The sequence below is a fragment of the Charadrius vociferus genome, unplaced genomic scaffold (assembly GCF_000708025.1).
Source record: "Charadrius vociferus isolate BGI_N301 unplaced genomic scaffold, ASM70802v2 scaffold1, whole genome shotgun sequence".
Lineage (NCBI taxonomy): Eukaryota > Metazoa > Chordata > Aves > Charadriiformes > Charadriidae > Charadrius > Charadrius vociferus.
The window spans coordinates 5,791,843-5,817,554 of NW_009647680.1; the positions used below are offsets into that span (position 1 = coordinate 5,791,843).

At 44.8% G+C, this 25,712-nt stretch overlaps 1 protein-coding gene across 1 annotated transcript in view; it reads left to right on the forward strand.

Moving 5' to 3' along the window:
* The window catches only part of ME3 (malic enzyme 3, NADP(+)-dependent, mitochondrial), a 74,516-nt gene that overhangs the window by 29,111 nt on the left and 19,693 nt on the right, over nucleotides 1–25,712 (forward strand). The window contains exons 4-6 of the mRNA XM_009881193.1: nucleotides 1,892–1,967; nucleotides 7,299–7,460; nucleotides 10,416–10,519. Of these exons, the coding sequence (XP_009879495.1) occupies nucleotides 1,892–1,967; nucleotides 7,299–7,460; nucleotides 10,416–10,519 (342 nt within the window). The remainder of the gene's footprint in view (nucleotides 1–1,891; nucleotides 1,968–7,298; nucleotides 7,461–10,415; nucleotides 10,520–25,712) is intronic.

A 25,712-nucleotide genomic window follows, 5' to 3' on the forward strand; every position in this document is an offset into this window, starting at 1 on the left:
ACTCAATGATCTTCAAGGTCCTTTCCAACCCAAACCATTCTATGATTCTATGAATAGGTGTCTTTATGATGTATGGAAAATGTTACGCTAAAACAATAGCATTCTTTTAAAAGCATGTGACAATTTGAAGTATCTGCAATGATGTTACTAATTTGTGCTTTTAACTCCTGGTTAATAACTTTTCTGGAAGTTGATGGCAGCAGTACAGTACCCCCTTTCTATGAAGATTAACATCTGTGGATACTGCCTTCGAGATGGGCCATGTGTACGTGATTAGTTGGTCAGTTTCTGGGCACGATTTTAAAGAATTATGCTGAATAAATGAACCACTACTTTCCTTTTTTTTTTTTCTTTTTCATTTCTGATCTTTCTGTGTGATTGTGACTTGATCGGTGTTGAATTCAGAATTTTTATATTCCTTCTTCTCGAAGTGAAGGGCTTTTTCATTAGGATTGCCACAGTTAACTGTGGGAAGATATCTGCCCCCCAGAAGAGTCTTGTGAGAGAAGTCTTTGCTGTAGAGAGTAGCTCAATTGTGTTTGATTATTCATCACTCATATGGACTTACAGTGGAAGTTGTTTTCAGCCTTTTCTAGCTAACATTTCACATTAGAACCCCAAACCATGACCGGATCTGAACATACTGGGACTGAGCAATAGTAGAGAGATGAAAGCAGCAAAAATGCATTTCTCTGTTGTTCCAGCTGATGCTGATCGCTGGTACAACTCCTGCTTTTGTGACCAGGTGACAAGGCAAGGAAAATGGGTGCCTCTTTCTGCCGAGAGGAGCCATTGAGTCAGAGCCCTTGATTTGTGCTGATGAGAGAGTGCTGTGAGCAACATAAGCAATTTCCCCTGAGACACATATGGAAGAGGTTGCTTCTTTAGGGTTAGCACTGCCTAAAAGGGGCTTCAAAAAATCCCCAAATATCTGCACAGAGAACAGTCAATGGGAATAATATTCTCCTGGGTATTGGAAGAATCCCTCCTAAGGATACTATCTTTGGTAATAGCAGTAAAGAGGAGAAAAATAAGCCACAAGTCTAAAACATCTTTCAAGAATGCTGTCTTCCAGTTCCTGATTTTATTAAAAAGAAGGCATTTTCCTTTAAACCTTGAAGATCTGTGTGTTGAGAAATGGTTAGCCTTAGTGCAATCAGGTGTGTTATTGTCCGTGTGAATTATTCATACTGAGGTTTCATCCATTTAATTTTCTGTTTCACTTTTCATAATTTTTGGTGGTTTTCATTTGGTGAATGCAAGTGTCAAAAACTGAGGTCAGATATTCAGGAAAAAAAAAAATGGTGTTGCAAGGGCAGGTTTGGCTTGGTCAAAGCAAACGCAAATACTGATCCAATCGGATCCAGTCGGAGCTCTGTTGACTGGAGAGGGGAGCCAAAATGCCCAGCTCTGCAATAGCCATCCACATCATTGACCTTCATAGCTGGGTGAGAAGGATCATGCTTTCACTGTTTGAAGTGCCAGCAATAAGCTCCCCGGGCAAGAATGTGTAACGAGGTTTAAGGTAAAATCAACAACCTCCCCTGCATTTGTCGGAATTATTGTAACTAGAAAGCTCTTCTGCACTACAGCAGAGTTTGTTCCCCGAAGCAAAGACGTTTCACAAGAGTGAAACGAGCAACACCAGTGGCTGCTGAGTAAAGTTGCCATTATAGATCTCAAGCCTTCATGTTTTGAAATTAGAACTAAACTTGTTACTAGCAGTCCCTTGAGGTCTCATTTTCATGCCAGTGAATAACCTGGTTTTGTGCTCAGTAGCTCATTTCCCTGCATTTTCAAGTTTCACCTGTTTTATTTTATCTTGGAGTTATTAATTTTTATGACAAAGCTTCTTTTTTGTCTTCTTTTATTTTATTTTTTTTTCCCTTAGGGGGTTGTTTATCACCATCCATGACAAAGGCCATATTGCAACAATGCTAAACTCTTGGCCTGAAGAAAATATTAAGGTATGTGGCATGTCTTCTATGGACTGTGAAATTACAGGGAGCTGGGTGGAAAATGGGATCTTGAATGGAATTGCTTGTCATTATTTACAGAATTGCCTATTTAAAAGGAAAAGCTAAGACATATTCCCTTCCTCAGAGAGTTTCCAGGCTAGTGGTTGGATTTCAGAGACTCTGCGGTGTGTGCATGTGGTCAAGAACATCTTTATCAAAGGTAGCAGGACCTGGGGCAATAAAAAAACTGTGCATGGTAATAAATTTGTACAGAATAGGATTCCTAGCAAAGAAGTAACATGTGTGTTTAAGAATTCTGTGGCTAACTCACAACTTGTTAGATGTACCAAAGCTCTTGAAGATATCTCTGTAACCGACTTGCTTGTTTGACTCCTTCCCAAATCCAATGAGTCATGCAGCATCCAGAACACTGGCAACTCTGCAAATAATGTTTGATAGCCAGCAGCTGAAAATATTACTGACACCCCACCCAAAAAGTGATCTTGTGAAGTGTTTTTCACTCAAGCTCGGGGCTGGGCAAGTCCCTGGCACGAAATAAAGTCAACACTTAAGACAGGTCTTGCTGGTCACCTGCTTCCATCAGTCTGAAAGTATATGTGCCTGGGAATTTCCCTGGCTATTGACAGAGCTTCGGTCCCCTATCAGTCAGCTGTTTCTTCTAGGAACAAAGGTTTGGCAGCTGTGAAAATCTTGCAAGCATTTTCCATTTCTAAGGAAAAAAAAAAAGAAATTTAACATGTTTCCAGAAAAAGTAATCGTATTCTTATAACCTTGTCTTTGGAACCATGGAGAACAGATGCAAACTAGGTATTTTGTCCTTGCTCTGTCCAAAGATCTCAGTATTTCCATTTGTTTCTGACTCAGGACTATGAGCAGAACTCGTTATGGCTATTAGATACGTTTTTGCAGATGGGGAAACTGGCACAGAAAGATTAGAGACTGCTGTTGAAAAAGCCCACTCTGGCACCCAAAAGAGACTAGGGGAAGGGCAGTGGTCCATGGAAGAGGTTCAGACTATCTACTTTCCAGGTTTGCCAGACTACACAGGCAGCTAATTTCATCAGCATTGCTGTTTTGGACCGCAGGGTTCCCTGTGTATTTGTACACAGACTTTTCCATGCCTGAACTGGTAGGCACTGGAACATTCGAGATGTTGAGATAAGTAGGGAGACACCTGGACTGCACCTAAGTCCCTGGAGGGACCCAGTTTTTTAAAAAGGCTGAACACCAACACCAGTAAGTCCCATTAAAGACAGCAAAGAAATTCCTGGAGATGCTGCCCTACCTTTTGCTTTGTGGCTCCTTTGTGGCAACAACATTTACTGTGGAAACGGGAAATCTGGGTTGTAGGGCTGGATCCTCTGCCTGGAAGGGCGGGAAGGGTGCTCTGCTTCCCTTAGCAAAGTCTCAGCCAAGCTCTGATGTGCCCCATCTCCACGCCTCCCGTTGAAGCTGTGCTGGTCTGAAAGAATCAGATTGCCAGAAGCAAAAAAAAAGGGAAAGAAGCCATTTCTGAGCTTACTCGTGTGGGAGTGTTGGGTTTCTGTGTGTCTTCCAGGGTGGCTAATGAATCCTGCCATGAAGAAACATTGGATAAAATGCTGATAGCCCTCATCAGTGCCTCTTTTCGCTAATTTTCTTTCTGGTTCCTTAATCTTGTACTATTTTCTGCATGATGGCCCAACTACAGCAGGGGGAATGCAGAGAATCACGTGGGTTAGTGTTGTGGCAGGGTGCCATCCTGGTAGCTATGAGTTCAAACCACCTCAAAGAGAGGATAATCTAGAAACCATAGCTCCTATTCCAAGACAAGTGTGCTGCCGTGCGAGCTACTGCTCTGGCCTTCTGTCCTTCCTTCCCTCCCTCCATCCCTCCTTCCACAGGATGCTCACCCTAGAATTGCACTCAGCGACTTGAGTCCCTGTCAGGATTACTCCTATATGGGGCCGGGCAAGGTCATGGTGCGCTCAAGGCAGAGTATCAGTTCATCCCGTAAAGGCTGACCTCGTGCAGTCAGTACAGGGAAGTGGGAATGCCGGCAACGGCACTTGCCTCTGCATTGCCTCGGAAGCTCGGAGATCAGCGTAATGCTCTGGATCTCGCTGCTGGACCAGATGCCTCCTACTTGGGCATTGCAAAACGTGGCTAGCTACACACAGCCTATGGCCCCGAGTCATCTCAGCTAACATCAGCTGCCTGAAGACTCAGTGCCTAGTCTTGGCTTGTGAGCACTTCTGCCCTGATCAAGGAAGAGGGAGATGAGCATCTTCAAAGAGAAATACCCCTTTCATCCCTTCCCAAAACAGCTGCTGGAGGGAGGAGGTGCACTCTGGAGGTTTCTGTCTCTCCCCATCAGCTAGCAAAGCAGCTTGGAAACCAGTTAGATGATTGGCTTAAACTGCACACCTAACTTTTAGCCAAAGACTTGACTGGAGTCAGCAAGAAAATTTGTAGCACAGCTGGAAGTAGAAAACAGGTTCCTAATTGTTAAACCAGTGGTTGAGTTAGAAGGGTCTGTCCTGCTCAGCCAGAGATTAAAGGCCTGTTTGTTGAGTTCTGATCACATGAACGTGAGTGATTAAAAGCATTACTTCTATGTGCCTGTATATCAGGTACCCACTGAAACTTTGTTCTTTTTTTTTTTTCTGTGTTTTTGAAATCCAAAAAGCCACAAACAAATGTGAATCCTGTTTCCCCTCTCTGATACAGACAGCAAGGAATGTCTCCCATGATGTATTTTCTGTTCTCCTGTATTTTTCAGTGTTACCTTGAGGAGCTTTGGTACCTATAGAGTACAGCACATCTAAGGCTGAAGAAATGTTATCTCTCTGATGGGTATCTAAATGCTATCAAGAAGTTTTTTGCCTTGCCTGAGAACACTTATTTGTTTGGGTGAAAGGGGATCTACGCTCTAAAGAAATATTTTGATTCATTAGAACTTAATTTTTTAGGAAATAAAACCCAAAACTCGGCATAGTTAGCATTTTAACTCCTTTTCATATAATTTGCATCAGTTTCCGGATAAATCTGTGCAAGTGCAAGTGCTTGCTGCTTTCCCTATTCCCATTACTGCCTTCCAGTCCCAATTGCATCCTCTGGGTGTGGTAAAGAAGCGAGCGCACACCCAGAAACAGATGGAGCCCACACAAAAAGAGACTTTCCTATCACTAACACTTCACATTAACTCAGAAAAAAAAAAACCAACCAAATAGGAAAATGTTTGAAAATGGAGGTGAATAAGGGTATCACTGCCATGATTGTGAATTTCCCGTGGCAGGGCTTGTTCAGCCTCTAGCCTAAGGATAGGTGTATAGTCCTTTTAGTTTTTATAGTGGGGTGGTGTTTTTTTTTTTATTGAAGGTTCACTTTTAGGAATTCTAACTCCTAGTGTCAAGAAGCTCTTGTCAAAAAAAAACCCCAAAACAGCACAAACCCAAATACTCTACATATAGCAGGACCATTTCAAAATTACCCCTATTACATACAGGTTGTCAGTATTACCATGTGCATTACGACCCTGAAATGTATCATGCCTGAAACTACTAGAGGGTTTTTTTTTCTTTGCTTGAGGGCAAAACAGATGTAAAAGACCAAATAGATGCATGTGTCCTCTGTGTCTCATTTCTCCTTAGGCTTACTCCTGAACTATGTAATGTAATGTAATTCTGTTCTGTCATTACAAACAGTGGTTTAGGTTGAGGGAGAAAATAGCCTTGGGATGTGTATGTAGTTTACATTGAATAAGAAAGGACACTGAAACAGATGAGTACGATTCTTCCTGAAATAGGAGAGTGCAGCAAGAGGTTTATTCCATTCCTAAACAAAGACATGCTTCTCCATCACAGCAGTAAACTAATGCATCTTTATTCTCCTCCCTTCCAAAGAAGTACATCTATTGCGATCGCTTCTAATCCCCCGTTCTCTTATTTCTTGCTAAAGCACAGGCATGTGTATCTCCTATGTCCTAAGTTTAGCCTTAACTTTGCAGGTCAGCAAATAAAGAACTTCTCTGCAGCCTTCTCCTTTGAAATCCAAGCTGAACTGTGCACTTGAGTCCCCCGCAGCCTGATAAACCATTTGATGTGAGCGCTCTGGTCCCTGAAGTGCTGGGGCAGCGCTGAAAGTTGAAGTTTATTATTGTATTTACAGCTTTTCTCCCGCAGTGGGACTGGACTCCAGTATCTTCCTCGTCTTACTGGATTTCAGAACTGCCCTAAAGAGGGCCTGACCCTGGGGACAAAACCAGCAAACAGTGGTGATCCTAAAAATTGTGAGGCTTAGTCAGATCTGCTTGGTCGTTTATGGACATGGTTTAGTGGTGGTTTTGACACTGTTAGATTAACAGTTGGACTCAATGATCTTAAAGGTCTCTTCCAACCTAGACGATTCTATAATTTTCCTCCTAATGTCTCAACGTACAGTGTGGGTTGAACAGCTCAACTTTAGGCTTCTAGTTTGGACAACGTTAAGCAGGCTTTTATTTCCCTTCTTGTCACAAAGAAATGATACAATAACAAGAAAAACAAAATTATGGGTCAGAGATTTTGGTGAGGTGACACATTACAGTATTGATGAAATGCAAAAGGCCAATTGCACAAAGAGTTAAATGGCAATTGTTTAACTCCCAACTTGGGGTGGGGAGGAAGGGTCTAATATTCAATCCATAGAGCGGGAGCCCCTCCGCGGTCCATGCTGCTGCCCGTGCTGATGGCTTCTGTCTACCTGCCTTGCAGTCACGGGTGCCAGAGGGAAAGGGACACACTTAAAATGAGTTTTGCTTGGATTATCTGATGTTGGCTGCTCCACAGCTACTTTACAACAACATGAAATGATGAGCTTGTTACTACCTGGAATCACATAATCAGAATCATTTAGGCTGGGAAGGACCCTTAAGATCATAGAGTCCAACCGTACTTCCACAGATGCAGTTCATAAGCACAAGCACTTTTGTACAGAGCTCTTTTTCGAAAATCAGAGGAAAAATCAAGGCCAGATCTCTTTTGTGCAGCTTCTGGTCATACAGCTGAGGGTGTGCAAAAAGGCTGCTGGCTGCATTCTGCTACATGGGAATTGAAGTGTTGGCAAGCGGAGCTGCTCCTCTCCCACACTGCGAGCAGCTACCCATCAGTCACATTGTCTCTACCCCCAAAAATGAACAGCCCCGTGTCCCTAACAGTTCATTAACGTGATGTCATGTGCCAAATATCCATTGCACAATGCAACTGCAAAATGGCGTCGCATCGGTGTGAAGACAGTGGAGCTGGTTTGGGTTCTAGAGCCTTGGCAACACCATACAACGGTCTTTTTTGATCCTCCTAGGCTATTGTGGTGACAGATGGAGAGAGGATTCTCGGTTTAGGAGATCTAGGAAGTTACGGCATGGGCATCCCAGTGGGGAAGCTTGCTTTGTACACAGCTTGTGGTGGAGTTCACCCACAACAGTGTCTCCCTGTCCTGCTGGATGTTGGCACAGACAACGAGGTAAGACAGTTTTTCATAAATCTGACAAGGGGGAAAAAGAATTGAGATTAATGCTTAACTGAGGCCAGTTCCCTAAATGTGAAGGCAAGCCAGAGACATCCAAGAGGAGACGACGGCCAGAGCAGCACTGCAGGTAAGTGGCCAGGTTTCATTCCTGTTTGATGCTCGAGAAACTTTTACTGTTATGGAGAAGTGAAATAAAGACGAAACAGCCTCGTGGTCCCCTGGCGAGAAGACTCAGAGCGTTGCCAGTTGGAGCTGAACAGTCAGTTCCACCTTTCAGCATGGCAAGGTGAGTTGAAGGATTTTGTACAGGAAGTCCCAGCTTTATTCTTCCTGTGGTCATTGTGAGAAAACAGGCAGATACTCGTGTCTGCGTAAGGTGACTGTATTCCAGAAAATGGAGAATCCCTGGTGGGTGGTTTGGGAATGATTAATTTCAGTGTTTTGTCAGATCGCACACTTTACTGCACACGCTAACCAGACAAGAGGACTCCATCTGTTTGCAGGATTTTTGCCTTATGACTCTGGCTCAGAGAGGCTGAAGTGCAACATTTTAGCAATGCCAGAATGGACATCTGTGAGGATGTCTTTTTCAAAATGAATATCCTATAGTTATTTGTGATGGCCTGGGTTTGTCGGTTTTTGTAAAATGTACTTGTGCCTCACTTGACCCCAAGTAAACCAAACACATGTTTCTTGAGAGAAATAACAAACCTGGGGTATAAGAGCTTTGAGTTTGTGTATGAAGATAGATGAGTGCCAACGTTTCCAGACATGCCTATGCTCACTGGAAAGCTAGATGTTCTGCACCTCTTTCACTCCAGCCCCAAGTGTCTCACACTGGACGCTTGAAAAGAATAAAAGAAAGCGAAATCAGTGGCCATAGATGACATCTGGGGTGAGATTCCCAATTAACTCTTTAGTCTCCAGTCCCAGGATTATTTTATCCCTTTAGCACAGAAGCCTGTCATGGACTAGTGGAATACAGGGTATGATCATCTCACCCTGATCCGCAGTCTTTCCTGAAAAGTGGGAACTCTGAGTTTGGACCCTCTGAGGCTAAAGCAGGAATTAAGTCTCAGTCTTTCACTTGTTAGAGTTTCCAGTCGATAGAACATTGTACGTGACTTTGGCTCCTTCATCTCTTCCCTCTCCTCCATGCTGGTCTGCACACCACTGTGTGTTGGCATGCTCTAAGCCCCCCAGCTGGAGCATCCCTCCAGAGGAACCTGGGTGGAAGTGCTTCCCCACCAAGCTTCTGACCACGCATGACCATCTGTTTCTATCTCAGCATCCAGAGGAGACACTAAAATCCAAAGTGACACCAATGCTTTTTAGGCATCTCCAAGGGTCCGACAGTGTCAGAAAAGGGGACTCACCAGTGTCTTGGGCACTTTTGTTCTGCCCAAGATCAAGTGTAACTTACGTGTCCAGGAACTTCTCTGTGGAGGCATTAATCTGGGATTAAGATATAAATTTACTGTTTTCCAGCAATATCAACAATATATTTCCTCACAAAATAAATAATTTGTTTATTTATTTAATGGCTCTCTCATGTGCATAAACCCAGCTTAACCGAACCCTAAGCACATCCTAGGAGCATCCTGCCCCACAAGTGAACTCATTTATCAGTGCAGAAATAAGACACATCCCATAGGCATCTGTCCCGTTCATCTCCGCTTGTCAATATACGTTGAGCCTTGGGTGACTGCGTTGCTAACACAGGCGTCTCAGGTAGGACAGAGTAAATTTAGCAGTCATATTATCTTTTCAGCCTCATTTCCCCGCTTGTCTTTCTGACAGTCCATAATACTTTGTATACTCTTTTGGCAAGTTGCTCTTTTTCCAAAGTTTGGCGTTTCTCAGCTTGCCTATGGGAGAATTTTGTACTCCATGAACCAGCCCCAGAGCACAGGGCGCTGTAGGGGCAATCAGTGAAGTCATGCAGATGAGTCTGCTTTCTGTTCCATGGCCCTGAAGAGTTAATGTATCAAACTCAGAGGAAGACCTCATTCATCTTTCCTTCTAAGGGAAAACAGCTGTGGCTGTAAAAACAGACCTAATTTTAGCATACCTGCCAATATTGAAGGCCCGTACGGCTGCAGGACAATAGGTGTGAGATGGCTCATCCCCTTCTCATGTGGATGATTCAGTTCCTGAAATCAGAAGGGAAGCAGAGTTGCTTTGCAGTGACTCACGAAGGTGTTTACCCACCTGTCTCCTGTCCTGTAATTTTCCCCAAAATATGTGTTGTTTCCGTGCTGACCCAGTCCTTTTTAGGTGGCTTGGGGGTCCTGGCTTAACACCTGCAGGATTGGTTGGAGGAATGGCCTGGGGTTTTGTTCACCACAGGAGCCAAAAAATAATATAATCTGTTGTATGAAAAAACCTTGCCTTGACACCTGCAGATAACTGGAGGTGAGCTCTAGGTAGGTGCAGAGCTTGGGAACATTTTGGTATCTTATCTCTGGTTCTGGTCAACTCTGGGCTGTCACCTAAAGGTCTGTATGACACATGTCATTTCAGGTTACTTCAGGCTATCTTCATTGCTCAAAGCACTGTTTATCATCAACAGCTTTCCTCGTAACCTCAGTGCAAAATTAAGAACTGAATTCACAGTGAATATTCCCCACACAAGGTCAGTTGTGTTGACTAAGAGGGAGGCACCTTGGCAGGGAGCCTTTGGTAGAGCTGGGCTGGGGATGCAGAGCTCCATTTCCTAGAGAAGTCAAGAAGCATTGCACCCCTCTGACTTTATTTACATGAAAAGATAGACCATAGCTTCTTATGGAAACACTTTCTTCTCAGGAAGAGCTGTGTGAGCTGGCCTTCGCTGCATAGTAAGTAAAATTCATATGTCCGCAAGAGACAAACTTTTTGGGGTAGGCTGGGATGTATATCTCCGTCCATCCGTGGAAGAGAAGATGTCAACAGAATTGCTTTGTGTCCTAGGCTCTGCTGAGTGATCCACTCTATATTGGACTGAAACACAAGAGGGTTCGTGGGAAACAGTACGACGAACTGATTGATGAGTTTATGCAGGCAGTTACCAACAAGTAAGTGGGATTATATACATGGCTCCTCTGGGCTGCTTCCATTTAAGAACAAATGTTGCAACTCGTGAAATAAACATTAGTATAATTGATCGTCCGAGCAAAGAAAGGTCATTTAAATGCAAGTCTCCTGGGTGGTCTACAAGCGACTCTTTGTGCTTGAGCACTCTGTGTCAAAAATATTTGTCTTCCGAGAACTGAAATGGGACTGACTATTTATAACCATTTCCTGTCCATATAGACCATAGGTGTCAAACTTACACCCCGTGGGCTGTATCTGGCCTCCATCGTGCATTTATGAGCCTCATTCAGCGTACTCAGAATCTAACTTTTGGGTTGTTTACATTTTGTAAAGGAAGTTTCTAGCTTTCACCATTGTGAAGGAAGTCATCTAACTGGAAATGGCATGTTGGTTCACAGGGTGATGTCTGCGTGAGTCTGCAGACTGCCTGTCTACCGCTTTGTTAAAAATAGGAGCTCCCCTGCTGGCGTTTAACTCTGCGGAGTGAGGCAGCCAGGATTATAAGCGTTGTCCTTTTACTGGTGGGACAGACCGAGTGCATATTTCCATTCTTACCGAGTAGCTGGGCTGGGGGGTCTCTGATGTACCAGGGAGTTTGATATGGGGAGAGCAGAACCACAACCTCAGCGCTCTATGTGCACCTCTTGGGCTGCATTGAGTTCCTCTTTCTGGTAAGAAGAAAATACATTAAAAATTCCATGACTATCCGGAGACATTACCACAAGAAGGAAAGTGAGAACAGCTGTTAAGGAAAAAAAAAAAATAAAAATATTTGGAAGGCCCCAGACTCCTATGCAGCTTTATCTGCCTCTCCTAAAGCTGTGGATGATATTGATAAGGAGTGGCAGAGAGCCGCAGTCTGTGCCTGATTAATAGGCTGCTGCCTGTCTATGTGTTGTAGGGTCTTTTCTTCACAGCTGCAGGAGCTGTGGTTGCTCTTCCCTCTTTCTGTGTCTCCAGCCAGCTCTGTGTGTGTGTTCCTGCATAAATGGAAGGGAGTGGGTGGTACGTGTGTCATCAGCTCTCAGTTCATCCTGTCTCCCTTGAGGTAGGAGGCATCATGTCCAGTGTCTAATGACAACACCTACCCGTCCATTGAGAAGCGTATCTTTACGTACGGCCTGACTGCCCAGCTGGCTCTGGGCGGAGGGGTGTGGGAAATAGGGGCTGAAATGCCAAGGGCCATTCAGTCACAGCTGACAAACCAAGTTTTGAGAGGGATGAGTGCGTCGTGGAGAATTTCAGCATCTGTTGATGCTCTGTGGTGGCTCTGTGCAGCGTTGTGCTGCACCCTGTGCGTGTGCGACGCTGCTGTTGTCTCTCCTTCACTGCTCAGCGGCACAGTGTAGACATGTCCCGTTTGGCGCCCAACCAGTACATCAGCCCACCCCGCTGCAATTGCCCACTTACTGTGTGAAGGTACGTGTTATCAGCCAGTGCTGTAGCCCCTATATCTGTGAGTATGAACACAATAACACTGCCCTGCCTGTTGCTTTAAAAATACCTAAGGGTGACTGCAGAGAAGAGAATTTTGTGTTTGTGCTCTGATTTGTCCTTTATATTTGCCAAGAAAGCTTGACTGAAATGTCACTTGATTACAGTGTAGTATTATATTAGACGCTTGTGGGTTTTCTAGGGCGAAGAAATTCTTAGAGGCTAGAAAACTGGTGAAACACAACTAGGAAATCACAAGAGGCTTTACAAGTAGAAAAGATTTAAGAGTTGTGAGGGTTGATTTGTGGCGTTTTTGTTTGTTTTGATTGTAGTCACTAATTAATCCTTCAAGGAAACTATCCCACTTCCTTCTGGCCAGGAGACCACAGGGGTATTGCGGGGCTGGTGTTGATGATAGAATGGGAACAATATAATGAGAACCCAGATAATGGTCTCAGCCACCACAAATTTGGCTCCAAGGTTTATGCTTGTGGTGTTAAATGCAAAGCTCATTGCACCCACTATTCCTGCGATGTCAGTGACAGGAACAGAACAATTTGCCTTTTCTGTGCTTGCTGCTGGAGAGGAAGGATCGGCTGTTATTTTCCTGTGTTTAGTTTACATGAGCTAATCTCCGCATTGAAGGGAGAAGACACTCACCCATGAAACAATGAATTCTTATCTTGTGAGGAGGTGATGTCATGTCTAATGCTTCCATCCAAGTACTGGGAATCAAGTTCTTGGGACGTCTGTCCCAGCTTTTCTATTTCTCTTAGCCAGGATGAATCGCTTGAACACAGTGAGCCCCCAAAACGTTCTCTGCAAAGTGGAGCTGGGAAATTCCACTTTGCACTTCTCCATTCACATCTGTAAAGTATCTGGAGATCCTTGAGTGCAAGGAGCTATTACCCTATTTTATCATCCTGACCACCAGCATACTTTAAAGCGTTGTTGGAGTATGATCCTCTGTGAGCTCTGGGCTGGTGAATAATGCTGCTATCAGCTTGGGTTTGGCAAACTTATATTAAACAGATTCATTTGGTCTCAAATTTCCACTGGAATGACTGGATGCAACCCAGTAGGAGCTCTCACTTCTGTTACGAAAGGAAGCAGAAATTGTCCAGAAGGTCAAGAACATGCTGCTTTATTGTAGCCCGCTTCCACGTGTGAGGAAACCTGTGAGTACGAACTGCTGTGATCTTCGGTCTGCTGTGGTTTCTTATGCAAGTCTATAATGTCACATGCAAATTCAGTTATTCGGGGAGGAAACTTTTGGGTTGCCACAAATCTCTTGCAATTTGGGGGTTTCCTTTTCAGCTTGATGTTCGTGCAGAAATTCCATCTGCTTCCTGAGGGTGCTTCAACTGCTCATGGAAACCATTTGTCAGTTCCTCTGCAGGAGTACCTCCCACCCTGTCAAATCACTGCTGGCTCAAGGGACGTCTGTCACTGAAGTGGAATGTGTCAGAGCCCACAAGAAAGCCAGGGGAGTGAAGATTTACTTTTATAATGGAATAATAATATCAAACAGATGTCAAATTTCTATAGCTGGAGACCCCTACAGTCGGCAGAAAGGGCTCCTGGTCTCATAATAGCCACCTCGTAATGAAACGACGAGTGCATCAGAGACTTCAGAGTTACCACTTGGAGTATTTTGAAATAAAGTGTGACTTCTGGGCAATTTTAGAAAGAAAAGCCCTTCCTGATACACCTGGATAAATTTCTGCACTTTCCTGCTGCCTAAACCTCCATTCATTACTCTGTCACCTAAAACACATGAAATGACTGAGCTCTTTAACAAGAGCTCCAAACCATGCTTTTTTCTCCTCTTGGGAGGCAGATACGTGCAAAATTTGACCCGCTGAGCCTAGCCTATGACTGAATGAAGCAGGCTGACAAATTGCTGTTTTCTCACAATGAGTAATATGCTTTGTACGGGAAAATGCACTGCTTCAGTTTTCCTTCTCCTCAGTTTCCATGGCAAAGGGCAAATCAGTCTTATTCTTGAACTGGTACATTTTTGTAGGCTGGAATAAAATATTCACCCAATGTGTCCGAGGATCATAATCAGAATAACCCACAGAATTTCTGGGGCTTGCCTGTATGAGCAAATTAAGGTTGAAATCAAAATGGGATGGGAGATGAGTTGTGCTGGAGCGTGTTCTCTGGCCTCTGCAGAGCTTCAGCCCAGCCTCTTCAGTAACAATATTCTTTAATCGTCAGACTCTCTTTCAAAGCCAACTACCACTGGAAATGTCCTTCCTCCTTTTTCTCTTAAACTAGTGTAGAAGCTGCTATAGATCCATTCCTTATCTGATATAAGACCCTCTGTCTTGTTCCATTTGCTACTTCCGTAGTTTTATCATGCAGTAACAGTGCAGCTTGGTAGCTCCAACAGACACTCCAGAGGTGGTGATGAATGGTCTGTCCCCGAGCTCCAGCCTCCGTTCTGAGCGCCGGCCTCAGCCTCTTGCTGCCAGGTGCTGAGCCTGCAGCCTGAGACTCTGCGAGAGGCACCCCCATGTGCCAGCAAACCGTGTTGCAGAAGCCTCGTTAAGCTGTCATAACTTCCTTTTCCATCAGTGCTTATTAACGGGGTGACCAGGGAAACAGAAGCTTTCTATCAGCCTGTGCCGTATGGCAGAGCACAGAAGACATCAGGAGATGAAGCACTCAGTTTCTCAAAATGGGAGAAGAAGGGAAGTATCTCTAGTTTGTTTGTTTGTCCTTGTGCTTATTTTATACCTGAGTTGTCTTTGCCTCATCCCTTCCTGGTACTTTTACCCACAAACATACCAAGTCAGGTCCCATGTGCTCTCCAACAAGCAAAGTCTGCTCTGCAACAACCTACCTCTGTTTCAACAGTTCTCCAGGGCTGTGGATCACAAATTCACCAGCACTTTTGAGAAACAATCACCAGTACAGGTGCCCATGTGTTATTTATTCACGTTATAGATATTTATTCAGATGCTCTGGTTAACTTGGCTAATGGATCTTGAAAGACTAAAGTCTTTAGACACCATTGGCCTCCACAAAGCCCTCGCCTAATACTGTTAACACCTAAAGTCCCTCAGCATCTGTGTGTCTGCTAGGAGATCTGCACACCATCACCAGTGCTCTAGCAGGGCTGATGGTATAAGCCGACTCCAGCCTTCATGGGAATATAAGGTGGGTATTCTCCTTGCCCATCTGTCCCAGTTGCCATACCCAAAGGGACTCTGATGCTGTCCAGAAAGGAGAAGTGATGATGATGGGAAGAGCCACCCCTCCATCCAGTATCCTGGCTTGATGTGGGATGACACCAAAACAACCCCATGCAGCACTACAGGCTTGGGGAAGAGTGGCTGGAAAGCTGCCCGGCAGAAAAGGCCCTGGGGGTGTTGGTGGACAGCCGGCTGAATATGAGCTATCAGTGGCCCAGGTGGCCAAGAAGGCCAACATCATCCTAGCCTGTATCAGGAATAGTGTGGCCAGCAGGACTGGGGCAGTGATCGTCCCCCTGTACTCGGCACTGGTGAGGCCCCACCTCAAGTGCTGTGTTCGGTTTTGGGCCCCTCACTACAAGAAGGATATTGAGGTGTTGGAGCGTGTCCAGAGAATGGCAGTGAAGCTGGTGAGGGGTCTGGAGCACAAGTCTTATGAGGGGCGGCTGAGGGAACTGGGGTTGTTCAGCCTGGAGAAGAGGAGGCTGAGGGGAGACCTTATCGCTCTCTACAACTACCTGAAAGGAGGTTGTAGTGAGGTGGGGGCTGACCTCCTCTCCCAAGTAACAAGCAGTAGGACAAGAGGAAATGGCCTCACGTTGTGCCAAGGGAGGTTTAGATTGGATATTATGAAAAAACTTCTTCCCTGAAAGGGTTGTCAAGCACTAGAACAGGCTGCCCAGGAGAGTGGTGGAATTGCCATCCCTGGGGTATTTAAAAGATGGGTAAACATGGTGCTCAGGCACATGGTTTAGCGGTGGACTTGGCAGTGTTAGGTTGATGGTTGGACTTGATGATCTTAAAGGTCCCTTCCAACCTAGACAATTCTATGATTCTGTGATTCTATGAGCTCATCAGCCATCTCCTATGATCCACTTCTAGCCACTGGATGACATTTAAAGTCAAAGAACAATATTTAGGTTTTATTAGCTAGATTTTCTGCTAATGAGGAACGATTGAGTTCCAGATGTGCTGCTACAGGATCTCTCTGGTAATGGACTTTTATTACCTTGCCTTCAAATCCTTTGGGATAACACATTTACAGATGTCAAAAAGCCCCCTGCCCTAGGCTTTCTGTCTGTACTTTCCACTTAAGCCACATTTACCACAGCTGGTTTAGAAAGATGTAGCTGGAGAAGATCTGTTTGGGTGGAAGACAGGTGGTGAGGCTCCATTCCGTGTTGTCTGCCAGAGCGTAGCTCAATGCTACATCTGAGGGTCAGCATTAATATGGTTGCATCTCCTGCTTACGCCCTGCTCCCAAGAAGCCTTCTACCTCCAGCTGCAGTTGTTCCTCAGTCCCACCGCAAGGAAGATGATGTCACTTTGCATAAAAACACAAGAATGGCCATAGCAGCCATTAGTGCTGGTGTCAGTGCTTGGAAGTCCTGAGACACGCTGTGCAAAAGAGTTGGTTGTTTGGGGGGGGGGGGGGGGCTTTTTCGCTCTTTTGCTGCTATCAGGACTATAATGAAGGTTGACTATGATTTTTTGAGATTTTTTTTTTTTTCCCAAGGGCTTTGTGATTGATCTTGGCTGGATCTTGCCATCTCTAACAGTAGCTCATGGCAGATGCCTTGGCATGTGACTAGGAACAAGCAGCAAACAATCCTTGGCATAGCCCCAGCTTCCAGTAATCCGAGATTCGGGGATTTCCTGCTATCTTTGTGCTTCAAGGGTCACTTGCATTTAGCACTCACTGAATCCACAGCAGGCTCTGTACCTCAGAGCGTGGTGGCTGTGTTGATGTTGGCAGAAAGCTAATGAGACTCCTACCCAACGTTAGAAATAGTCTGCGGTCTAAGAAGGTGGTGAAGCAGGCAGCAGTTCCTGTCGGGTCCACCATGCGGCTCCCTGGCATGGGATTTCAAAACCCAGGACATAGAGCTCTACATTTCGTATTGGCTATAATATAAAAGGCTACAATTTTTTTGCAAAACTCCCATCTGTTGGCTCAAAAGCAAACATTCTAGCATCAAAGCAATTGCATTTTTGTCTCACTCATGGCGACCATCGTAACTGCTGCATCTGCTGTAAGAGTCATGACTTCTGTTGTGGATCCTTGGGTCCAGCTTTCACCGTGCTGTGATTATCGGACAACCAGTGAACCTTACCCATGACATTGCCATTTCAAAACAAAGTGACAGATATGATCATGTTTTCCAACTTATCTCTTCATCTCTCCTTTTAACACGAGTAGTACTATTTAATGAGTGACAGACGTAGTGTGTATCACAGTGCTGAGTGAGGCTTTGAAGGGGTTTTTCTAGCAGTTTCAGAACCGGAAGGCCAACTTTTATTTTAACTTACCAAAATTTTAGTTTTCATTGTCAGTTTTTTAAGGGAAGCCTTGCCTTCCTCTTAGCTATGTGGAAATATTAAAAATTCAAGGCTTTTTCTGATGTTAAGCCTAACATCTGTCTGCAGCCTGTAAGCACACGAATGTTGCAAGCTCTTCCTGCAAAGAATAGTGCCTGTGCCTGGCCCCACGCCTCCCAGTACTAAACCCGTCTTGCTGACGTCTCTTTACCTATCTGGGTTTCCTCTTCTTGGCCAGAAACACATACAAATTTGCAAACAGTACAGTCCTGACCTGAGCTTTCCCAGATGTGAAATACAGTAGAAAAGCCTTTGCCTTCTCATTGCTGGCTCATGCTGAGCTTCTGGTCAATCAGCACACCCAGGTCCTTCTCCTCAGGGCTGCTCTCCAGCCATTCCCCGCCGAGCCTGTATTTGTGCTTGGGACTGCCCCGACCCAGATGTAGGACCTTGCACTTGGCCTTGTTGAACTGCATGAGGTTGGTTTGGGCCCACCTCTCCAGCCTGTCCAGGTCCCTCTGGATGGCATCCCTCGCCTCTAGCGTGTCTACCTCACCAAACAGCTTGGTATCATCGGCAAACTTGCTGAGGGTGCACTCGACCCCACTGTCCATGTCCTTGAGAAAGATGTTGAACAGTACAGGTCCCAGTACCGACCCCTGAGGAACGCCACTCGTCACTGCTCTCCACTTGGACATCGAGCCATTGACTGCAACTCTTTGAGTGCAACTGTCCAGCCAGTTCTTTATCCATCAAGTGGTCCATTTGTCAAATCCATGTCTCTTCAATTTAGAGACCAGGATATCGTGTGGGACGGTGTCAAACGCTTTGCACAAGTCCAGGTAGATGACATCAGTTGATCAGACTAAAATGAGTGTTTGGGGCCATTCTGGAAAGCTTTTCTCAGTTAGGGTATTTTTCCAGAAAGGTTTCTGCAATATATGGGAGAGAAAGCCAGAATTCAGGGCATAATTATTTATGGCACAAAATGCCCAAATATGCAAACTGATGAGACAGCAATATAATATTTACCATGAAGGACTAGTGGGGTTTTTAATGAGGAATAACTGACAAAGTACATTTTTTTGTTTCCAGTTCTATAAAATGGCTAAATTAATTCCAGAGATGGTAGAGAACAGGGTCCCCAGGTGGTGGTCTGGCAGCCAACAGTGAACCAGGAGACATGGTGAGGGTATTAAATAATGACTCTTGTAGTGTCACCAGTTACCAGACAGAAGTGAAGAACTGTTTTTCAGAGAGAAATTGGAGTCAATGTTTTGTCTGACAAAAACACACAGAGCCTTCAGCAAAGGATATCGGGGTTTGCACCTGACATTAACTTGCCATACAGTGAACCAGTACAGCAAAGTTTGGCTTGTAACTCCCAAAGGTCTCATTTTTGCTGAAAAGTGTGAATGTGTTGTAGTGGTTGAGGAGTAAGTGTTAAGACTTTACTCTGGATAATATTTAGTGACCATAAAAGACTTTGTTGTTATAGTCTTTCCCCATTTCTATCCAGCATGTCTGAATTTGTTCAAAACCGCCTCTGTCCAAGAGGTACAGATATGAACCGTCCAAGCGTCCTCTTCCGCAGCCTGCAAATGTAAGAATTGCTCATGCTAATGGGGAAACTTCAGTACCACAAGGAGACACAGGACTGCAGAGATCCCAAGAAACGCACACTTCAGTGTGCCCAAAAGGAATGGGAACAGCTTTGAATCTAAAATCAGAAGATCAAAAACCACAACATTCCTTTTTTGAAAGGGGAAGAACGAACTGGGGAATGAAAGAAATCAAACTGGAGATGATTGGCACTCGCTCTGTTTCAGTGTACCTTCTCTGTCTGAAATCCTGATGGTCTACATTTGAGCTTTCCTTCTAGATAAAGGCAATTAAATCCTGGGTGTTTAACTATTAATGTCCCAGATGCCGAGAAGATGATAGAATGCTCCAGAGAAGGTGAGTCATTGACAGTCAGGATGAGATTACTGGAGGGAGACGACGTCCCCTGGCCATGACTTTCCTGGACTGGAAAACATTCAGTCCTGATGTGACCTGCTGCTTTTGGCTTCAAACTCTCCTTCAGGCTCAGAGCTGAGAAGTTAGGAGATGAGTCACGTGGACCGGTCAAAGCATGGAAGAATCTGTGAGAACTGACTACGAGCCAAGCAGCCTGACCTTGGGAGCATCTTCCTACCACAGCAGTTTACAAGATCTCTCTGCAGAACCACCTGCAATTCCAGCCACAAATTTAAGGATATTTAAATGTGGCAAAGGGGTTCTTCAGAAATCCCCATTCAAATGCTCACTTTACAATCACTTTTTCTAAAAAGAGGCGTCCTGCACCTATAGACAGTGAGCATGGTGTAAGTGCTTTAGTGTGTACTAACCGGGACTGCATTTGTATCAGATCTCTCAAGTTAAACAGAGCAAAATTTCTGAGCTGGTTAGACACTAAAAATTATTGCTCCAACAAGAAATCAGTCATTTCGATTTCTTAATGGAAATTACAATGCTACCAATGAAATACAATAATTGTACAAGATCAATTTTGTCAAAATCTGCTTTTCATTTTAAAAATATTATGATGGGGGGAGACTGGCCAGTATATTTCATTCCATCCTGAAGTATTTCCGTGTACCCTGATAGGTACCACTTGGATACCATACACAAGAGATGGAGCAGGGCAATTTCTATAGAGAACATCAACGAAGAAATTGCAGACTTTGAAGGACAGCAGAGCATTGCAGTTGAGAGGGTGATAAGCCAGTGACCTAGGGTGCATGACGTGTACTTAAGATCTTTCTAACCAGCTGTGATAATTAGATAACATTAGATTATCTCCCCTAATTTAGGTGTCTAAAGTTAGACATCTAAATTTAAGTTGGTCTTCTTAGACTGTCTTCGCAGAGACTGTGGAGAAAGAGGCATCTCCAGAGATGTTATCTACTTCCATTTTCCACTTAAAAGGAGTTCAAAGAAGTTGCTGTTGGATGTGCCTCTTTCTCTCCTTTATCCGCAAAGGCAGCCAGAGTTGTCTAGCTGGGCACTACACAGACAAATTTTAGATATGTAAAGGCAGTGGAAGAAATGCCATTCTGTGTTGAGTTTTGTTGGATGAATTCCAGTACAAGCAGCAGCTCTCTGACCACCCTTTCCCTTTGCAGTAACAAGTATTCTCCACCTTCTCTCCTGAGCTGGATTTCTTTTTTTTTTTTTTTTTAGCATTGTTGCATATTAAAGCACTTCTGTGCTCCAGTCCCAAGTTGGCTACATTTTACTTTTGGATGCTACCCAAATACTTTGCAGAGTGCTCTGAATTCCTTTGGGATGAAACAGGTTACACAAATCTTGAGTTAGTGTGCTGTGGAGGAAGGACAGTAGAAGTGACTCATCATGTTGATACTCACAAGGATGTTACTGCAAATGGCCCCAGCAGCTGTTTTGTTCATACTCTTTGCCAAGGTTATCCTTAGGCTGCTCAGGTCATCCCAAGACGGAGCATTGCACACAGACACCAAAGTACCATTAGGAAAGAGCAGTAAGCATTAACTGGTGGGTTTCTAAGATGACTCGGTAAGTCAGCTGCCTAATTTGTGTTTAATTTCAGTGACTTTGAGCAGTATAAGTTCCTTAAAGTCCTCTCAAAACCCCAGTAAGGTGGGTAGTCCTTGAGGACTAGGATCATCATCCCAAGGTTAACATAGAATCATAGAATGGTTTAGGTTGGAAAGGACCTTGAAGATCATCGAGTTCCACCCCCCCTGCCATGGGCAGGGACACCTCCCACTAGACCAGGTTGCCCAAGGCCACGTCCAGCCTGGCCTTGAACACCTCCAGGGATGGGGCCTCAACAACCTCTCTGGGCAACCTGAGCCAGTGCCTCACCACCCTCAAAGTAAAGGCTTACATCTTTAACTGTGAGTCTGAAATATTTGGTTCTTTCATTTAAAGCATCCAGTGTTAGGGTCTTGCCATGACCAATTTGTGGTCTTTATTAATGAAAACTTTAGTTCTCACATTATGCAAAGGCTGCCGTAGGCTCAAAAATGTGGTTTATACTTTAAAAAGCTCAGTGGACACATTGCAGAGAAAAACAAAACAGTCTTCAAAAAAATTGCTCCGTGAAAAGAGTTTGCATTCTTCAGTGTCCTGTCATCCTGAGGGGCAGGAGGAGAAATGAAGTGTTTATGGTCCACCATACCTTCCTTGTGCTCTGCTTAGTAAAAAAATGATCAAAGACAAAAGTAGAAGTAGCTGTGCACTGTCTCATGCTGCAGACACGGCACGTGAAGTGAGGAAAGAATTCTGTGCTCAAAAGAGGAAAAAAAAAAATTGTTCAGGTTAATACTCTTGCAAATTTGAGTCTGTAGTCAGGGAAACCCACCCACCTACCCTTATGCTCTTTGGAGAGCTGGTCACACATACATTAATGCTGGCTGAGATCACTGGTTTTATTAAGCAAATCAGTGATGTTACTTCCTCAGTGAAACAACTAAATAATAAGACTGGTGTTAAAGAAGCAGTTTCTATAGCAACTGAAGTTGCTTAAAGATTTGCTAATGCGTTGCTGTGAGATGTTAGCAGATGTTCTGGATGGTGTGTCATCTCCCTCTTAGCCATGTTTTCCTCACACATTTCCTCACTCCATCTTAACATGAGAAGGAACTTCTTTACTTTGAGGGTGGTGGAGCACTGGAACAGGCTGCCCAGAGAGGTGGTGGAGTCTCCCACTCTGGAGACTTTCAAAACCCGCCTGGACGCTGTCCTGTGTAACGTGCTGTAGGTGACCCTGCTCTGGCAGGAGGGGTGGACTAGATGATCTCCAGAGGTCCCTTCCAACCCTAACAATTCTGTGAATTCTGTGAATTCTGTGAATTCTGTCCATTAGCAAACTGATTTTCATGGTCGCTTTTTGTATTGTTTATTTGCACACATTCCTTGGATATCCGCAATGTTCATTTTGACTTCCAAGGCTTTACAGAGAGAAAGAGACTTGGGAATCTTCATCTATTGTTTTTCAGAGTATTGCTCAGCTTTCAGGAGAAATTTTGATACTGGATGTCTCCTTGATAGGTGCCAGAATCTGCAGTGCGGAGGCTTAAAGTGCAGGAGCAGCCTGTCCCTCAAATACTCGGTGTAACTTGTAGTTAGCAGCACACTGGGGACAATTTAAGACCATCTTATAAAAAGAAGAAAAAAAAAATTCTATAGACTCCAGCTGCTGTTGAGCCATGTAATGTGGCCTGTCATATACGGTACAGGAAAGAATTTGTCCTGTTCAAAGTCACAAAACCAATGAGAGCAGTTGTCCAGTCCCTCTTCTAGGGCTTTTTTCCCCCTTGAATTATGGCAAGCTGGAATTTCCTCCCCTGAGCATCTAGATCTTGCTGAATGTCGAAGCCTGTTGGTCCCCTGGAAAATCCATGCCTAAACCTCCATACACAGGGTGAGAGCAGTGGTGCAACTACAGTAAGTGTATAGCACAGGGCTCTTCTGTTGCTCCTTTCGGCACAATAAACAAGACAAAAAGTTGCTACCTTTCTGGCCAGTATGACCAGTCATGCTGGCATCTGCCTACCTAGAGAGGGCTCACTGGACTGTGACGTTGCCAAGTGGGAAGTAAATATACTTCATCAAGTAGGAGCTCTCGGATGGCACATAATAAATATAGACTAATGTTGAAAGCAGTTTTTAACCCTTCTGCACTGTATTCTCTTTCAGGAGAGATATGGGGAACACATACGGTGGGGATTGGGCATGGTAGTCCATCTCTGATGGCATCCAAGTAGTAGAAAAGTACCCAGACTGCACATAAGATAAACTGAAGATGCCCGCAGTGATTGGATTCCACATTAGCCAGGAGACAACCGCTTGCCATGGCATGTCCTCCCTTGCATGTGTGCCACATCCATTCCCAACATCACCAAAGATGAAGCTGAAGAGAGCCGAAAGGTGCCCAGGAGAAAGGAAAAAGCACCACGTTCTGGCACAGAGCTGTGCTGTACGCAGTCAGGGACCTCTGCACACACAGCTCTGTAATGTGGACATGCCCCCTTCTTTGGTGACAGGAGCAGTGACACTTCCCTCTGGGGATGACACTGCATTGCAGACTCCATAGAAAAGTTTCCACAGCTTCTGTGTCCCTGATTCAGCAGAAACTCCAAGCACCCAATTTTTTATTGAAATTTTTGCAAATATTAATATTATTTTGCAAATATAAGATTGGTAGAATATTGGGAGACTTAACTGGAGTGAGGCTGAATGAAGGGATAGAGTGTACCATCAGCAAGTTTGCTGATGACACAAAACTGGGAGGAGTGGCTGACACGCCAGAAGGCTGTGCCACCATACAGCGTGACCTGGACAGGCTGGAGAGTTGGGCAGAGAGAAACCTTACGAAATTCAACAAGGGTAAGTGTAGGGTCCTGCACCTGGGGAGGAATAACCCCATGCATCAGTACAGGTTGGGGGCTGCCCTCCTGGAGAGCAGCTCTGTGGAAAGGGACCTGGGAGTCCTGGTGGACAACAGGATGACCATGAGCCAGCAATGTGCCCTGGCGGCCAAAAAGGCCAATGGCATCCTGGGGGGCATCAAGAAGAGTGTGGCCAGAAGGGCGAAGGAGGTCATCCTTCCTCTCTACTCTGCCCTGGTGAGGCCACATCTGGAGTATTGTGTCCAGTTCTGGGCTCCCCAGTTCAAGAAAGACAGGGATCTGCTGGAGAGGGTCCAGCAAAGGGCTACGAAGATGATGAGGGGATTAGAACATCTCTCATATGAGGAAAGGCTGAGGGACTTGGGACTCTTTAGTCTAGAGAAAAGAAGATTGAGGGGGGATCTTATTAATGCCTACAAATACTTAAAGGGAGGATGCCAGGGGGATGGGAGCAGTCTTTTTTCAGTGGTGCCCAGTGACAGGACGAGGGGTAACGGGCACAAACTTGAACATAGGAAGTTCCATCTTAACATGAGGAGGAACTTCTTTCCTTTGAGGGTGGCAGATCACTGGCACAGGCTGCCCAGAGAGGTTGTGGAGTCTCCCACTCTGGAGACATTCCAAACCCTCCTGGACGCCGTCCCATGCAACTGCTGTAGGTGACCCTGCTCTGGCAGGGGGTTGGACTAGATGATCTCCAGAGGTCCCTTCCAACCCTGACCATTGTGTGATTCTGTGAGGCATTGTGTTGAATCTGAGCTTTTTGTATCTAAAAGAGTCATACACAGCTTTAAAATCAGTGTGGTCCTTTTCTAACAGCAAGCACGGAGAATGTGAAGCAAGTGTAAGAGCCAAACCTTTCCCCTTTTTGAGACCAGAGGGTTTATGGAGCGAGAGTTTCTCATGACGGACAAATAAAGGAGCACAATGCATGTGCTTATCATTGTCTCCTTGCTGACAGACATACCTGAAATGGAAAATAGTAATAATAAAAAATTCAAGGCCCTCCCAGGAGAGCCCGACTCCCTGCTCTGTGAGTGCCATGAAAAGAGCTTTTCATGACAGGAGCCACAGTTCTCGGATGGAGCATGTTTTATCCAGTATCAATTTCTAGTTTAAAGCAGGGGTGTCCCCTACCTCAGATTTCAGTGGCAAAGGAGGAAGGTCTGAATGGGAGGTATGTAAGGCGACGCTGCATCTGCACTTCCTACGGTCCCAGAGAGGCTCAGGTCTCTAACACAGGACAGCTATTTAGAGCCTTCTCACCTGCTTGAAGCCCAGAGGTTGTTAATAATTGCATTACTCGTTCCCTGAGTTTCTCCCGCTGCCCCATCACATTTACGTGAGAGACAAGAGCACTTATGGCCCTTTTAGATTTTATTAGCAAAGCTTTAATGCAGCCTAGAGTCATGCAAAGCGCTGAAAGTGTGTAGATAGGAAGCAGTGTGAATATTACCCAATTTTCAGAAGTTGCACACTTGCCCTGATATTACTGTGTAATTCTGGAAAGTTTGCAATTAATTCCTGCCTTTTGACTCGATGGGTCACCACTAGCTGTCATTGTGTGCTGGTTTCCTGCAAAGCAACTCGGTGGAGAGAAACATGTTTCCAAAGCACAAAAATGCGGCTGTGAAATCACAGCGTGAAGCGCTTAGGTCCATGTGATCCTACACGTGAGTTTTTTTCTCATCTCTGGGTCACCTACAGTTGAAGTGGGCGCTCGGTGGGGTCCCTTTAACTGACGTCCCCTTTGCAGTCAGATCGGCTGTATTGCAACATGG